This window comes from Cynocephalus volans, chromosome 6, assembly GCF_027409185.1.
Source record: "Cynocephalus volans isolate mCynVol1 chromosome 6, mCynVol1.pri, whole genome shotgun sequence".
In the NCBI taxonomy this organism is placed as follows: Eukaryota; Metazoa; Chordata; class Mammalia; order Dermoptera; family Cynocephalidae; genus Cynocephalus; species Cynocephalus volans.
This window is the reverse complement of record NC_084465.1, coordinates 84,857,427-84,874,776: the sequence shown is the minus strand read 5'-3', so window position 1 is coordinate 84,874,776 and position 17,350 is coordinate 84,857,427. Positions and strand designations below refer to the sequence as shown.

The following is a 17,350-nucleotide window of genomic DNA, read 5'->3' as shown; positions in this document are numbered from 1 at the left end:
AAGTATTTTTTACTGGGGGTCATGCAGATGTAGCCTGGGGCTTGAGGAGGGAAGAAGCGGGGCAAGAACCAGAGTTTGGAGGGCAAGGAGATCGGGGAGGGGGCTAAGTTATTGCGGTGACAATATTAAAGGGGAGGAGGCAGAAGAAATTCTGGAGGACATGGTGACCTTCCTAAACATTTAAACATTGAAAACAACTGCTAAAATAATCTTCGCTGTTTTCATTATTTCATTCCTTTGGTCAAAAATGTACACTGATTCTTCTCTCAAATCCATCCCTGTAGCTCAGAAAGGTATTGGTGAACTGGGTTCCTAACCCAGCTCTTCTGACCTGGCGAGATCTCTCTTCCCTCATGTCATTCACGACACTTCTCTGGGTTAGGGAACTCTTTCCTTCTCCGTTCTTTTACTCCCAACACCATCCTCTCGTAACAGGCTACAGGTGTCTTAGACAGGATTAGAAAGAACTGAAGTCAGATCTCGCCCCCCCCAACTTGTTAGCTGTGGACCCTGGACAGGTTATTTCATTCAGTGTCCTCATCTGTAAACTAGGGCCAATAATACCAAACTTGTAGTCTTGATGTAAAGATTTCAAAATATGACACATGGTACCTGTTCAATAAATATTGTTTCCTCTCTTCCTTGTAAGCTCTAATAATCTTTTCATCCTCCATTTTCTTCCAATTTTTATTTTACATAAACTGAATCTTCTAAGTTCTTTGAAATCAAGAATCTGAGTGTTTGTTTCATTTGTTTTGTATCTTACCCTTTCTTCATTGTCAGCAATGAACTCATTACTTGGATATAGTAGAAACTCACTAAATGTCTAAGTATCACTAGTGGGAATAGATATGGTTGCAATTCCATATTCCCTGGGTTCAATTACATTTTTTCTTCTGATTTTTTCCCATTATAAAATTAAAACACACTAATTAAAATGAAAATGAAAATACCAAGAATCTTACTACCCAGAGACAACTGTCAAAAAATCACTATTTCCTCCCAAAATGTAAATCCACAGTTATTAAAAGGACAACATAAATTTGTCTCTCAGATTCCACATCTCACCCTAACAATGGGTAAGTAAAAATAAATACATCTGCCAGTATAGGTAACTGTGTGGTTGCAATTCTGGCATTTTAATATTTTCATTCTGGAACAGCTGCAGAATGTCACCAGGAATTAATGAAAGGTATGAAAAGACCAAAAGCTGAAGGCCGCCACAAAGCCGAACTTAAATATACTGATGCTGATACATATGTAATTTTTGTGTACATCAGCAACTTCAATGAATCTGCAAGAAGCTTATGACTAGAGAATAGAAAGTGTGTAAATCTGACTCATTTCAGAGACAAGAAATAATACAGCAAAAACTAAAAAGATAAAAATAAATCCAACCCTACCTTCAAATAAAGGATTACCAACAAATAAGAAATATTTTATTTTATTTTATATATTTTTTATGTAAGAAATATTTTATTTTTATATATCTTTATTTCATATTTTTTATATTTTATTTTATTTCAACATTTCTTGAGCTGTTCTTCAGAAAATCAGCCTTACCTGACTCTTATGACCACCAGGAAAGGGAGACAACATAAAATTCCATTTAAAATTACAGCACTGATACAGTTTAAAGAAAATCACATATCCCATTGACAAAAACTGTTTTAAGTACAAATAAATCATTAGAACTAAAACATCTCAAATTTAATCTCAGCAAGAAATTAAGAAATGTAAAATACAGATTTTCAAAATTCTATGGAAAATACAAAATTATTCCTAATGTTTAAGCATAATTTGAATAATAAATTACCCAGCATCCATGTTTCAAAAGCTGTTTTAATGGAATGTGAAAACCACAAAAAATAATACAAAATCCCTGACCTGCTTGGAAAGGAGCTCCTTGCAGAGTGTGTACAAGGTAATGAACTTTCGGGCTAATGAGCGTGCATCCACAAAACCTTCAGCAACTAACATAATTTCACAGATTAGCTCAACATCAGGGGCCACCATGGCACAGGGTCTAAAAAGTAAATATGAAATTTAGTTTTAAAATGTGATAAGGTAATAAGTACAAATTACTGAAATCAAGTGATTAATTTGTACCAACATTCTAACTGTTCCCAAGCAGGTCACAATTATCTGTCAATCACAGCTAACAAGAACCTTCACTTAACTAATAATTGTCCACTAGTTACTGAGCACATAGGAAAAGGTGGAAAGTCTGAACTAGCAGAAAGATGGATATGGGAGTTTAAAGAAAATCTGTGGATATATTCCGTAAACTTCTGGTGTAACTATCACTGCAGAAAAATGAACAGTGATGTTTTCTGCTAGAGGTGTGCTGGTAAATGTTCAACACCAGCTGTCCAGAAAACAGCATTTACTGATTTCCATGGAGTACATTCTTCCACCACAGCTGGTTTCAACACAGCTGCTACCCACACTGAAACGTGGAGCTGGGAAGAGATGTGTAGCACACCACCATACAGACACAGGGGATGTGTATAACCTCAAGAGCACAACTATTAGTAAAATAAATAATTATAAAGTAATGAATTTTGAGTATTTATCACCTTTGTTTTAATACAATTTATTTAATCAAAAGTTGATATAATTTAGTTTTTATTTGTGGCTGCGCTTAATAACCAGCTCACAAAATTTCTCGAAAGCTGGTGCAGGCCATCTCTAGCTCACCAACTTGGATAGATTTAAGATGAAAATTTAGAAAAACATAGCTTAAAATACCCTTTTGTTTGAAGGGGGACTTCCACAAAGTCCTTCTCCCAAAGACAGCTGCCATTAACAGCAACATTTGGAAAAATTACACTCAACTGAAGTCAAGTGCAAAGGAGCAAGAGTAAATAAATAGATAAGCTCAATATTTTAGACTTTGGTAAGGTATACATTCCAATAATATTTACCCACCTATTTTTGTAAATGTAATTATAGTCTACTTCATACACATCCTAAACATTCCCCAAAGTCTCTTTGGCTCTAAGATATTGAATACCTCTCCTATCTTAGCTGACCCCATATTTTTTCTTACACTTACTAGTCTTCACCATATGACAGAAGAGGTAAAGAGGAAGAGTAGATAAGGGAGAGAAGAGCTAGCATATTTACTTATTTTACACTTACATTAACATAGACAATTAATATTTACTGAGCACTTACTGCATGCTGTGTAGGGTGCTAAAAGCAAAAAATTTAAGACCCTAATGAAAAAATATATGAGATAAATTGGGTCACAAACATAAAAATACTGGAAAGGAGGAGAGTGCGGCGCTGGGAGCGCAGCGACGCTCCCGCCGCGGGTTCGGATCCTATATAGGAATGGCCGGTGCGCTCACTGGCTGAGTACCGATCATGAAAAAGACAAAAAAAAAAAAAAAAAAAAAAAAAAAATACTGGAAAGGAGTACAATTTTCAAACAAAACTATTATGTAATCATTACATTTACTTCTAGGATAGTTACTATCTAGAATTTTTATTTAAGAAAAATAAACATTATAAAATTACTATGCTAGAGAAAGCCGTTATTATGAGGAAAGGAAAACATTCAGTATACGATGTTAGAATAATTGATTAACTATTGGGAAAAGAATTGTTTAAATGCACATTACATATTATTTACCAAAATAAGTTCTCATTAGATGAATCACATTTAAAAAGTAATAATATAAAAATTAGAAGAAATTACAAATGAAATATAGTTATATATCTAGAGGTATGAACAAGCAAATTTTAAGCTTAAAAGAATTTAAAATGTGACACTAAAAACTACAGAGGCTCTTATGTTACAAGCTGAGCAATCTCTTATGTGCAAATCCAAAGTGCTCCTAAGAGCATTTCCTTTGAACATCATGTTGGCACTCAAAACGTTTTGGATTTGGGGGCATTTTGAATTAGGGATGCTCAGCCTGTATATGTGAAGTAACATATTACTATTTTGAAAGTACACTGAATAGCTAAAGATACATATTGTGAACACTAAAGAACCACTAAAAAATATAACTTAAGCTTCTAGCTCATCATCAAGGAAAAAGAGAGAGAAAGAAGACACAAATTACCCATGTCAGGCATGCAATTCAGGACATCACTACAGATAATAAAGGTATGTTATGAATAAATGTACATGAATAAAGTCAACCATCTAGAAAACATGGATAAATTCCTTAAAAGATGTAAATTATCAAAACTAATTCAGGAAGAAATTAAAAATCTGAATAAACCCACATCTATCAAAGACACTGAGTTATTTATTGAAAAGATTCCCATAAAGAAAAATCTAGGTCCAGATGGCTTCACTGATGAATTCTATTAAATACTTAAGGAGTAAATAACAGCAATTCCAGACTAACTCTTAAGAAAATAGAGAAGGGAACACCTGCCAACTCATTTCATGATGGCAGCATTACTCTGATGCCAAAACCAGACAAAAATATTACAAGAAAGGACACTGCAGACAAACATCCCTCATGGCATAGATTTAAAAGAATCCTTAACAAAACAGTAGCATATTGAATTTAGCAATACATATAAAAAATAATACCTCCTGACCAAGTAGGGCTTATCCCAGGAATGCAACATTGAAGGTCTGTTTACACTGAAAAGCAATCAATATAGTTCAGCACACTAGCAGAACACAGGAGAAAACCCACATGAAAACTATAAAACAACAAAACTTGTAGAAGAAAACAATTGAAAGTTTTTGCAAACTCAGGGTAGGCAACCTCTCATGGATAGGATATAAAAAAACAAAACAAACTGATAAATTATATTTCCCCAAATTTAAAACTTCTGTCCTTGATAAACACCTTAAGAAAATGGAAAAGCAAGCCACAAATTGAGAGAAAAATATGTGCAATGTAGGTATCTAACAAAACATTGTATGTAGAATATGGCACTTCACAAAAGATGGTAGAGGAATGGCCAGTAAGTAGGTGAAAGGATGTTCAAAATCATTAGCCATCATGGAAATGCAAACTAAACCCACAATATCACACCACTACATAACTATTAGATTAGCAAAAATTAGCAAGACTAACAATATCAAGTTCTGACAAGAATGTAGAACAACTGGAATTACCAGACAGTGATGGTGAGGGTGTGAAACAGTACAATCGAAACAGATCGGTACACTCTTGTATGTGAAACATACATTTGTCATGTAAGCCAGAAATTCTATTCTTAGATATTTACCCAAAAGAAAACATATGTTCATGCAAAGATAGTACATGAATGTCCATAGCAGCTTTATTCATAATAGCCCCAAACTGGAAACAACCCAAATGCCCATCAACTGGTGAACGGATAAACAAACTGCACTGTGTCTATACAACAGAATACTAATCAGCGATAAAAAGGAACAAACTACTTATATGCTCAACGATTTGGATGAATCTCAAAACCATAATGTTCAAAAAAAAGAAGCCAGACACAAATGAGTACATACTGTCTGGTTTCATTCACATGAACCTAGGAAGGACAAATTCGATCTATAATCATAGAAAGTACATCAGTAGTATGGGGGATTCTTCAAAGAGGCACAAGAGAACTTCTGGGGGTATTGGAAATATTCTGTATCCTGATTGTGGGAGTGTTATCACCAACTGTACACTTAAGTGGGTGCATTCCATTGTTAAATTATATCTGAACAAAGTTGATTTAAAATACAAGTTAATCATAACTGGTACCAGATGTAGTAGCACAGGTCCCTTTACAGACTGCTAAGTGTATACACTGGTAGGTTATTTTTGGAGAGCAGGTCATCAATAGTCATTTTAACCATTCACTTAGGAATTCTAAATTTAGCAATCTATGCTGGGGTAATAATCTGATATAAGAATAATTTTTTTATATGAATAGACATTTATAGCATGCTATTTTATGATCATGAAAAACCAAAAGGGAAAAATAAACCCTATATGTCAGACAATAGGGACTGTTTAAGAAAATTATGAGTGAGCCATGAGAGGGACTATTTTAAAGCTACATAAAATGATATTTCAAAGGAATTTTTAATAATATATGTCAAAATATTAAATAAAGAGAAGTAAATAAAAATGTCTACTGTAATATCTTAACTCCATAAAATACAAATGACAAAAGAGAGTAGAAAAAATACAGTAATCATTATTTCTGGGAGGTGAGGCTGTAATTTTTTCTTTACTCTTTTCTATACTTTCTAACTATTTTATAATTTGCAAAAATTATGTTTATAATACAAATATCATAACAAAAGCTAATATTAAATATTCAAATATACCATGTAACCTTTAAATACTGATTTTGAGGCCTGGCTTCATAATTAAAAAGGGTTAATTAAGTTTTTTATAGAAACATATTAATTAAACATACTTGTGGGGCATAGAGTTGAATGTCAATACGTGTATATAATGTGTGGTGACCAAATCAAGGTATTTAGCATATTTGTCATTACAAAATTTAATAACTTCTTTGTGATGAAAACATTTGATCTCCTCTCTTCTAGCTATTTGATAACACAGAGTAAACTATTGTTAATTACAGATGTCAAGATCAGCTATACACCAATAGAACTTTTTTTTCCTATCTAGCTGTTTTGTGTCCATTTACCAACCTCTCACTGTCCTCCCACCACCTTTCCTGCCTCTAGGAACCACAGTTTTGCTCTCACCAAAAGGGTTCACGTATCATGGTGAAAGCCCTCTTTGTAAAGTGAACCCAAAGAATCCATAGGAATTCTTGAGTAAAAACAAACCATTTGACAGTGCATACTAACAACATTAGGTGGCATGAGCGTACCAGATGCTAAGCTGTTCAGCGAAAGACTTGCCTGAAAAGAGCTTTGAGATTTTCCGGTAATTCAGTCCGACCAGCATATCCTGGGTTCATAGTAATAAATATTCCAACCGATGGCTTCAGTGTGATAGCTTCCCCAAGAAATACAAATCTACCATAAAAAGAATGTTGATGAAATCAAATGTGTTCATTGAATATGAATGCACATTGACAAATGCAAACCACTGCAAAATGCAAATTATTATTACAAAGCTATTTATTCTGTGTAATTTTCTTTAAAATCCATAAGCATACATATTTTGAATATATTTTGAAGCATGTTTATTAAAAAGACCCTCCCTCCACCCAGAGGAATTATAAATATGTGAAGTATTATTTTTTTATCTTAGCATAGCCACAGTTTCCTAGAATATAAACAGGACGACTTGATTAACATTTACTGAAAAGGGATGGCATTTTTGCCTTCAATGTGAACAGCAATTTCTCTAATGAGATACTGCATAGGTAGAGAATGTCCATGCTGAGAAGAAAAAGGGACTCCCCTGTTCAGTCTTTATTTTGTCTATTTGCTTACTTTCCTTTTCTCTCTTCCTCTCAACAAGTATCTAGTGAGTACTACTGAGAGGTAGGATAGCGGGCTGGTTATGACAGCTAGCTCTGCAGCCAGACTGTGAGTGTTCAGAGCCCAGCTATACCACGGTAGGCATGTTCATTTTCCTATGTTCCAACCCCCTTATCTAATAAAAAAAGGGATAATAAAATTACTCATCTTATTGGATTACATGAGGATTTAAAAAAGATTATGAATATAAATGGCTAAGACCACAATGCTGAGAACACAGTAAATACTCAACAGATGTTAGCTATGACTACTGCTATTATTGTCACTTGAAGGCACTGGGAAGCAGTGAAAGATTTTCAGAAAGATTTGCAAGGGCCCAATAGGCTGTTGATGGCCAGGGCAATGGAATGCTAATGGGCTGCAGGAGCCAAACTGAGAGACAAGTAGAATGAAACGTTCAAATTGGAGTAAATGAGATTAAATACAAGGGGACGGCTGAAGTAGCTGAGGAGCTGGGCTTATCTCACCGAATAAGGAGGGAAAAGATATAGAATGATGTTTAGGACTAAGAGCACCTTAAATGCTAGGTAATTAACAGTGGATTTTGTACAGTCTTGGTGAAAATGTAGATACCTTCGTTCCCCAGAATGTCAGGCTAGGGCAGGCAGACAGGACTGGCAGGGCTGCTCCCAGAAAGACAGGTGGCTATTGACACAGGATAACTGACTACTCTCCCATTATACATAGCAGGGACAGCCACAAGTCACATGTATGGACCTGCAGGGGGTAAAGCCAGCAAGATGCTAGAAGGCTTTGTGGCTGAGGCATGGAACAGCTCTCAAATCCTCAACTGCAAAGGGAACTTAATAAACTCATGAGGTTTATTAATAAACTCAGAAGGAGCCTAGCTATCTGCACGTGGGCTAGCCTAAGGGTGAAGAGAGAGAACTCTCAAGCATGGAGACAGAGGAGACTATCAAGAAGTATCGCTGGGAATTTTCAGAAATCATTGCATGGATCGGTTACATGAATCTCCATAAGAAAGGATGGCCTCACATGACATCTGGGTTAGGGCAAATAGTAAGATTTTAACTGAAAGCTAAATAAATATGGCTAGGGATCAAAAAAGAAAGAACAGAACTTCTCTAGCATGGCATTAGTAGGGGCAGGTAAGGCAGCAGACATCTGAACACAGGAAACTGGTGTCCCAGGCCCATGTGGTGGAAGGACTGAGAGGTTTTCTAGAACGTAGAAACATCCAGATGAATCTACTGATAAACTGGAAACTTCTAAAACAGGTTCACAGTTCCAAGGAGCTAGATAATCCTTCCCTGTCCACAGGGAGATTGAAAATGTTCCTGTGGACAAGAGAGCTAGCCAAGCAAAATGTCCTAACAAATGGGGGGAATGGGTAGGCCAGATAAATGAGGTTGCACTGCATACAAAAAAAGTTACAAAGAGAGCCAGAAGTGTGCTGTATACTATAACATTTATTTCTCAAATTAAACCATCAAGCCCTAAGTGCCAGTAGCATTTTTGCCTTTTGGAGTGTGGCATCATGTTTGAAGTGGTTAGATTTCAGATATATTTTGAAAGCTTTTGGCCTGAGTTACTGGAAGAATGTGAAGGCATAACCTAATGGGATGGGACAACTAACAGAGCAGGTGTTGATGAAAAAAACAGGATTTTGAGTTTAGAAATATTAAGCATGAGAGGCCCATGAGACATCAAGTAGACTCTTGAGCTGCCTCAACAGGCAGTTTTTGATGTAAGTCTAGAGATGAGGGGAAAGGAGGTCTGGGCATCAGGTAGTCAGCAGCACAGAGATGGTTTTTAAAAGCCACGGACATGCATGAACTCACTAAGGGAGAAAAAACTGATAGAGAAATGAAGAAGCCCAAAGACTGAACTCTGTGACATCTTTTATTAATAGGTCCAGAAATAATAACAGTATAAAATAACAGCAGATACTCATGTGGTACTTCCTATGTGCCAGGCACTTATCCAAGTGCTTTGCAGTCGAACTTCACAGTACTCTCTAAGGGAGGTCCTCTTCTTTCCCCCATTGTGCAGACGAGAAGAAACCAGCACTGGGGCAGCCGTGAGGTGAGAGAAAAGAGGGAGGGGGTGAGTCCTGCAACTCATGTGATGAAAGTGTGTCATGCAGCAGGGAATTACCGACTGGGCCCGATGCTGCCAGAAGGTCAACAAAGTTGAGAACCGAGAACTGATCACCGGATTTGGCATCATTGTAATGTAATAAACTTTTGTTGTATCCAACACTTTAAAACCACTAACAAAAATAAGAGAACTTTCAAAATAATTCTTCCAAATTAACTAGACTCTCATTTTATCCATTTCACGAGGCAGGGAGAGGTAGCAATGGGCTGTGAAAGTGAGGTAACATGCATTATTTCATGTTATTCTTTCCATTTGTAACAAGAGAAAAAGCCATGTGCCACCCACCTCTTTCTCTTGTTTCTGATGGCATCATGAATCATCTTCACTTGTACTGCCACCACCGACAGAACTTCCACAGCAATTCGATTGAACTCATCAAAGCAGCCCCAAGCTCCTGTTTGCACCAATCCCTTATAGATATTTCCTATGGACTAAAGGATGGATGGAGGCATTCAGAATTTAACAGAAGGGGGTTTTAAGCAATTATTCTGAATCACTCCAGATGAGGAATAATGTTAGAATACATCATTCGATACATTATTGTATAACTAACTTACTTTGTAGTCCATTTGCTCTGAACAATTGAATACAAAAACCATCATGCCAAGGGCACGTCCAAGGTCTTTGGTGGTTTCTGTTTTCCCTGTACCAGCTGGGCCAGCTGGAGCCCCACTCATGGTTAGATGCAGTGATTGAGTTAAAGTAATATAACACCTTTAAGCAAAAGAAAACACAAATATCACAGTCTGACATGAGATTTCTATAAAACATTAGGGGTAATCAATTAAAAAAAATTTAGAAAGCCAAAGTCTAGAATGCGGTAGTAGCACAAAATATTGATGTACTTCTGATTTGTTCATGGCAATAATGAGTCAGAATATTTCATATCAAATTTATTTTCAGGGTGGCTGTTTAAAAATACTGGAAAAGAATGTATTGCTTTATTTATTGGTCTCATTTCCTAAGAGCTGTGGATTTGAATACAAATAACAATTGATTTTCAATGCTATTGAATTTCTGATATTTCTAGGTAAAGATACTATTAATATGGCAGACATTTCAATCTATTGTTTATAAAAGGAAAATAGAAATCTTGGATGATGAGTGAATTAAACATGGACTACATTAAACTGTTACTTAATGAATATATTAAAAGATATGTAAATTTATATAAACACACACAATGCAAAGAATATGTACCTATTTTAACGTATAAAGGAAATATACAAAACCACAATTTATTATATTAAAATGTATTTTAGGTATTCATTCTGAATGTGTTGCTACCTGCATTTAGATTACCACAGTACTTATTTTTGCAGGAAAGACTCAGAGGTTCTTAGACTGAGGAAAATCATGCAAACCTGTAAAGGAAGGAAAGATTAACCAAAGTCAAGGACCTCAAATGGGTGGTGTTCTTTGTTTGGGGTTTCTTCAGGTTTATAAATTATGTTTGTCCTAGTATAGACATTGGATCTAGTGAAAACCCATATACATGGAGGTCAGGAGATCAGGCACTAATGTCTACTTGCCGATCATCAGAGGTAAATTTTAAATAAGTCATTTGACATCAACACACCTCAGTTTTCTCCTATATAAAAGGAAGCTTATTGTAGGGATATATGAAGAAAGCCAAAGGTAAATGCCTTCAAAAATTTAAAGTACCATGCAAATAAAAGCAATTACTTATGAAAATGAAAAGTGTTTTTATACGTTTTTATCCATCACACGTTTAAGAGCAGCTTACAATGAAATGTAGTAGAAAGACTCCTGGGCCTGGAATTAGAGCACTTTCTTTGTAGTAGAGAGTATGCCCTTGTAATTTCTTTTGGTTGTTCCATGTTTTGTCTAGATACATGGCCACCTATACCTACAGACTACGTTTTCCATCTGCCTTCCAGCCAGGAGTGGCCAAGTGACCAAGCTCCAACCAATGTGGCATGCACAGAAACGATATGTGCCATTCCTAGGACACCTTCCTAGAGATATTAGACCTGGGCTCTCTTCTTGCCCTTTTCCACTGGCTGAAACAAACGTGGATGCCATGTTTAGCAGCCTACACTGCTGGCCCGCTCATCTCTGGGCTGTTACACAAGTGAGACCTCAGCTTCTGTGTTAGCTAAGCCATTGTATTTCAGGGTCTCTCTAGAACAGCAGCTTAGCCTGCATCATCCTGACCAATACCCCTGTGTTCCAGCACAAGTCTGTCAGCTACAAGCAGGTGGGACTCAGTCTCTGAACCTGTCCACACATGAAAGGAGACACTATCCGCCTCTACCACCACACAAGAGAATGGTCAGCATCAAATGACACATAATGGAAGTGTTTGAAAGGCCTCATTTTGTTAAGGTAAACAATTAGTAAATAATCCAAAGAATGAAACAGAAAAGAAATATGCACTATGTGAACATATTATCCAACACTATTCATACTATCAAAATGACCACTCACCTTCCTTTTACCTTCCAAATAAACCACATAGTGATTTTTCTTAAAATAAAACATTAATAAGCTATCAGTCCTCACACACTGATAAACTTTTAAAACACCTCTTCCCTTTTTCTCCATACTCTGGGGCCCCTTCCCCTCTTCCTATTCACCAAGCTGTGCATACAGCAGATGCTTAGCATTTGCAGTTTTAACTATACTCAAGCGATTTTTGTCAAGCTACAAATTTTAACCCTTCACACTGAAAGCAGTACATAAATTAAATAACTAATGAAGACAGTAAATGACGACTTCAGTTAGAAACAAGTTACAGACTGGGAGCACGGCGACGCTCCCGCCGCGGGTTCAGATCCTATATAGGAATGGCCGGTGCACTCGCTGGCTGAGTGCCCATCATGATAAAAAGACAAAAAAAAAAAAAAAGAAACAAGTTACAGAGAACTGAACTAGACAAACAGGAAATAGGAAGCAGTACAATATACACATGATGAAATCATGAGCAGATTAATATGGGCAAGAACAATCACGAAGCTAGTCAGACAATCCCACCAACTTCTCAAGACTACCGTTAACAACCTGGCTTTATAAGCTTAAATTTGAAACTATTCACACTTTGGTGACAAGGGGTAATCAGGGGCCCTGCTTTGATTTTGAGGTGTGATTTCTCTTTCATGTATTGCCAAGATTAAATGTGCTTTCTTACCAAATAGGTCAGCACAGGTTGGAATACTAACAAAGAGCTTCATATCAATGTTAATATCCTTCCTTCTACAACATTCTGACTGTGTATTTACTTGGAGTCGAGTGGCAGTGAGTTTTTAAAAACAGTCACCTCTTGCCCTCTTGATATACTCAAGCCACACTGGCCTATTTTCTATCCCTTGGACTGTCCAAGCTCCTCCTCCCCTTGGAAACTCTGTACTTGCCTTTACCTATAACTTTCTGCTCCAGGATCTGCGTGTAGCTGGTTCCTCATTATTTTGATCCCAGCTACAAATCTCCTCTCTCCCAATCTACAGTAGACTCTCCCTTCAAGACATTTAACACATCATCCTGTTTTTATTTTTTGTCATAGCATATACCACCACCTAAAACAACTTTGTTAATTAATTAGTTTACCGGTCCTGTTCACCCCCACCCACTCACACACTCCACTCAACTAGGAAGTAATCACGACAGCAGGAGCCCCATCCATTCAGCACTGGAACAGTACTTCACACAGCACTTCCTAAGTATTTGTTGAATCGTTTAATGAAGCTCACGTTCTCCCTCTTCTCTCCCCTTCACTGTGTGCAATTCTTCAAAAACAAATTTGAACACAGGCAGCCCTAGTTTTTTTTCCCACTTCCAATAAAGGGATGTGGGGGTTGGGGGTGGTGACAGATCCTGACAGCAGGATGTTAGTGGTAGATAACTGGGGAGATGAGCTCAGTGATCAGAGATGCTGCCTTGAGCCCTACCAGCCCACTCATGATTTTGTCATTTGTGCATTGCAGAGCTTCTGCAATCCTGTTTCTCCAGTTCAGTTCTCTATAACTTGTCTCTAACTAAAGTCAGCATTCACTATCCTACATAATTTGTTAATTTACAAATTGCTTTCATATAGTCTTCCAATTCATCATTTTCTCTCATCCCTTTATTTTCATTCTCATGCATCTTTGCCCATGCTAGGGGACTTTTTTGGCTTGGTTTTTCCCATCTGACTCAAACTTACAATTGTTACCTGTCAGTTAGAGGTGTGATCACCAGTCGAGGACTGTTTCCTAAGTATTCGTAGAAGTACTGGAACTGGGCATCACAAATATTAACAAAGCAGTGTTTCTGGGTGTCCTCCCACTGGTGACGAAGTTGAGAGAGCCACGCAAAAGCTTGGGGACTAACAACCTGAAATCATTGCATAGTCATTACACATAAGACACTGATAGTTTTGAGGCAACAAATTCAATTTATTTCTCTTAATCAACTCTATTGGTTCACATGTTATTTCTAAAATTCTCACAAATAGGAAATCTCTTGCACACTATTGCAAATTGTAATTGCATATAGATGGTTGAGTACTTAATCAGAAATATGTATGTAATAAAAGTCTTCATTTTAAACTGGCTTTTATGTAAAATAATATCAATTTGTTCAAGCAATGCTTTTTCCCCTTTTATGAATCTCCCTAGGGGATTAGATAATTTTTGTAACTTTATACTCATATCACTGAAGTCAGATGGAAAAATATACACTGTATTAAAATGACATATAATCCATAATTTCTGCATGTTGGAGGTATCAATAAACTACACTTTCAACCAAGTTCATTCTAAAACCAGTCTGCTTTCAGTACAGAGATTTTCCACATCATTTTTCATAACATCAAATACCAGTATTTTTCCATTGCTGTTCTTTCCCATAATACTCAATCCAATCTATCCCTCTTCCAGTTTGAAAAAAATTCCCTATCTCTTTCAAGGTATATGTGACCCTATGGTTTCTTGGGAATCACTTGAAGTTACTAAAATTATTGTCTACTAATTTGTCTGACAATTGTTTAGATTTCAGCATTGCATATTCATGTATTTTAGATGCTTGAGAATTAGACAAAGTATCTCTTTTAGCACAAAATAAAGGACATCCTAAATCATAATTTATCCTGCTGCAAGCAAATCACCAGACTGCAAAAACAGAATAAAATATATCAGGTGCAAGGTCATATTCAAGGAGTAGTTTTCAATAGTTCATTATCAAAATGAGAACACATAGTAAGAGGTGATTTGCAAGAATTTAGTCTTGGATTAGCAATTAAAAAGCGTTGTTCACTAATGGTCCTGAAGCCGGATAAGAAATATTTAGTTATGCTCATGGCTTACACAAAGAAGCATTTTCTTGCACTTTATGGAGAGAATTAAAATTCACTTTGCTTTTAAGAAATTGTGAAAAAAGTAAAAACAAAACAAAACAACCAAAAAAACCAGAAAACATTTCACAATATTCATAGACCCATGCATTCAAATTGTGAAAGGAACCATCTTGCTTTAGTGCTACCACCCCCAGAAAAGGGGTTTGTAGGGAACAGGTGATGGCATGATGTGGCAATGGACAAGCACACTTCTGACATTCATAAGTGGAAACAAATTTTGGAAAAAAAGATGAGAAAATTCTCCTTTCACATTAAACACTGACAGCATCTAAGTGGCACATAAACTTTTTAAAGAGATAGGGTAAGAAAGTTATTAATACACTGAAAAGACTAGAAAATAATGTCTTACAAGAAAGTGAGTTATTTAGCCCTGAAAGGAAAAGACAAGGGATGCCTCAAGCAACAACCCAGAATTGTGACCAACATTTCTTTCTTCAAGGGAAAATAGACCCAAAGCACAGAGAGATGGTTTAAATGCCATTCTGGTTGCTACTGGTTGTGTAAGTCACAGAGGTGAGACTCAGGCCAATGACTCAAGATGATTACCCACAGAGAAGCCAGAAGACAGGGAGGAGGGTGTGGCGTGACTTCTCAGGCTTCTTCCATCTGGGTTAATTTCTGGATGATCTGAGGCTACTAACTTGGCAAAACCTTTTTGGTTCTCTATCACTTGAGATATCTCTCATCAGGATAATATACTAACTAACCCAAATGAAATGAACCCCAAATAGCTACTACTTCTCAGGACTAATTAAAATACACAAAAATTTTAAAAACAATGACTTTCTTGGGCCTACACTGACAATAAACATCCCTTTCAGGAAACAAGAATACATAAAATTTCTACAAACAACTTGCCTTCTGAGAAATGAGTTTTGCCACCACATCTCTGGCGTGGACGTCAATGGTACAAATTGTCATGATCTTCTGCCTGTCTCCAGGTGGAAGTTCTCCCAGCAAAAGTGTAATCAGTGTATTCAACTGAGAAACCTAGAAGGAATTTTTTTAAAAGAAGGGAAAGGCTACAAATGTAGACTCTTAACAGTTCAATATTCTTCAAATTCGTAAAGAGCATTTCAGTTTAAATTCAAAATTTCAAATATGTTCTTCCAGCTGGCTCTCAAAGAACCCTGGGGTGGGGGAACAAATATTATACCCCTCACACAGATGAAGGGGTTAAGGATCGGAGAAGACAAGGGAATTGCTAGTAATGACAGTGCCAGGGCAGACACACGTTTCTTGGTTGCATTGAACTCACGCTCTAGTCCACACCTCTGCTGGAATAGAAATGACTGCAAATCTAAAATGGTCAAATTACGCTTTCAAAAAAGTTCAGTAAGAGCTAAATAACAAGTTACTTTTTCTTTGGAAAGAACAATTACGTTTTTGTTTTGTCTGGGGATACAAGATAGTAATGATTATTGAGAAAATATTAAAAATGTGGATCTGAAGAATATCCCACTTCATCTTATTTGCATCCCCATTCTTGCTTAGGTCCCTTGATCTCTTAGGCAAGTATTTTTCAAACTGCTGGTCTTTTTACACAGAATGGAAGGGAATGAACTGGGATGACATGAATGACAATTCACCAAATTGAATGGAATGGAGAATATTGCATTGTGGGTAGTAGCAAGAGTATGTACTGTTTTGTAAAACTATTTCTGTTTTGAGGGTGTGTATACATGTGTGCACTTGATCTGATATAAAATATTTCTTATGATGAATTGTGGTCAGAAAGATTTGAAAGATGCTGTCTTAGGTGATCAGTTTGTAGCATGGTTATATACACAAAAAGATTCCTGCCTCATTCAAGGCTTATTTGCAAAAAAAAAAAAAAAAATTCTGCCCTATCCCACGTACCATACTATGAAACAATACTATTCCCCTTCCTCTTTAGCTCTGCAAAGGACAGTCGATTACAAACTGTTAGCACCTGAGAGAGTTGGTAGTAAGTTAATATGACAGATCACCAGAGACTCTCAACCCTTTGTAGCCTACTGTCAAAAACAGGTTCCCTACTGTATTATTATCATGTCTTAGAAAACACAAAACCCTGCAGACTTCCCTGAGATTGCTGTGCACTGGAGACTGGAGAAAGTCATATAACTATGGGAAGAAAAGAGAAGAAAGGCAGGAAGATGATGACCATAACATGCACAATTTACACGAAATGGGAATGTACAATTGCTAGGCTCTAAGCATATTGTCGATTTCATACAATTTAGCCGTATGACAATCTATTATCATTCTAACCTTGCAGATGAGGAAATTAAGCCACAGACATTAACTGCGTTTACCTATTGAGGGAGGGAGATTCAAACCCTGACAGTCTACCTTCAGCCTGAGTCTCCCCAGCCTGAATCTTACCAGTTTCACACAGATGCCCTGTACCAGCTCCAACAAGACCCACCCCTGACCTTCAAGTCCAAGAAATTGTGGCTGCACCAGAAGCACTCCAGAGAGAC

The 17,350-nt window shown here is 36.7% G+C and overlaps 1 protein-coding gene across 1 annotated transcript in view; it reads right to left on the bottom strand.

Annotated features, from left to right (window-relative positions):
- Positions 1-17,350, bottom strand: part of DNAH11 (dynein axonemal heavy chain 11) — a 315,191-nt gene that overhangs the window by 177,851 nt on the left and 119,990 nt on the right. Inside the window, exons 31-36 of the mRNA XM_063101058.1 lie at positions 15,744-15,875; positions 13,704-13,864; positions 10,090-10,246; positions 9,818-9,963; positions 6,824-6,940; positions 1,888-2,026 (exon numbers count right to left, since the gene is read on the bottom strand). Of these exons, the coding sequence (XP_062957128.1) occupies positions 1,888-2,026; positions 6,824-6,940; positions 9,818-9,963; positions 10,090-10,246; positions 13,704-13,864; positions 15,744-15,875 (852 nt within the window). The remainder of the gene's footprint in view (positions 1-1,887; positions 2,027-6,823; positions 6,941-9,817; positions 9,964-10,089; positions 10,247-13,703; positions 13,865-15,743; positions 15,876-17,350) is intronic.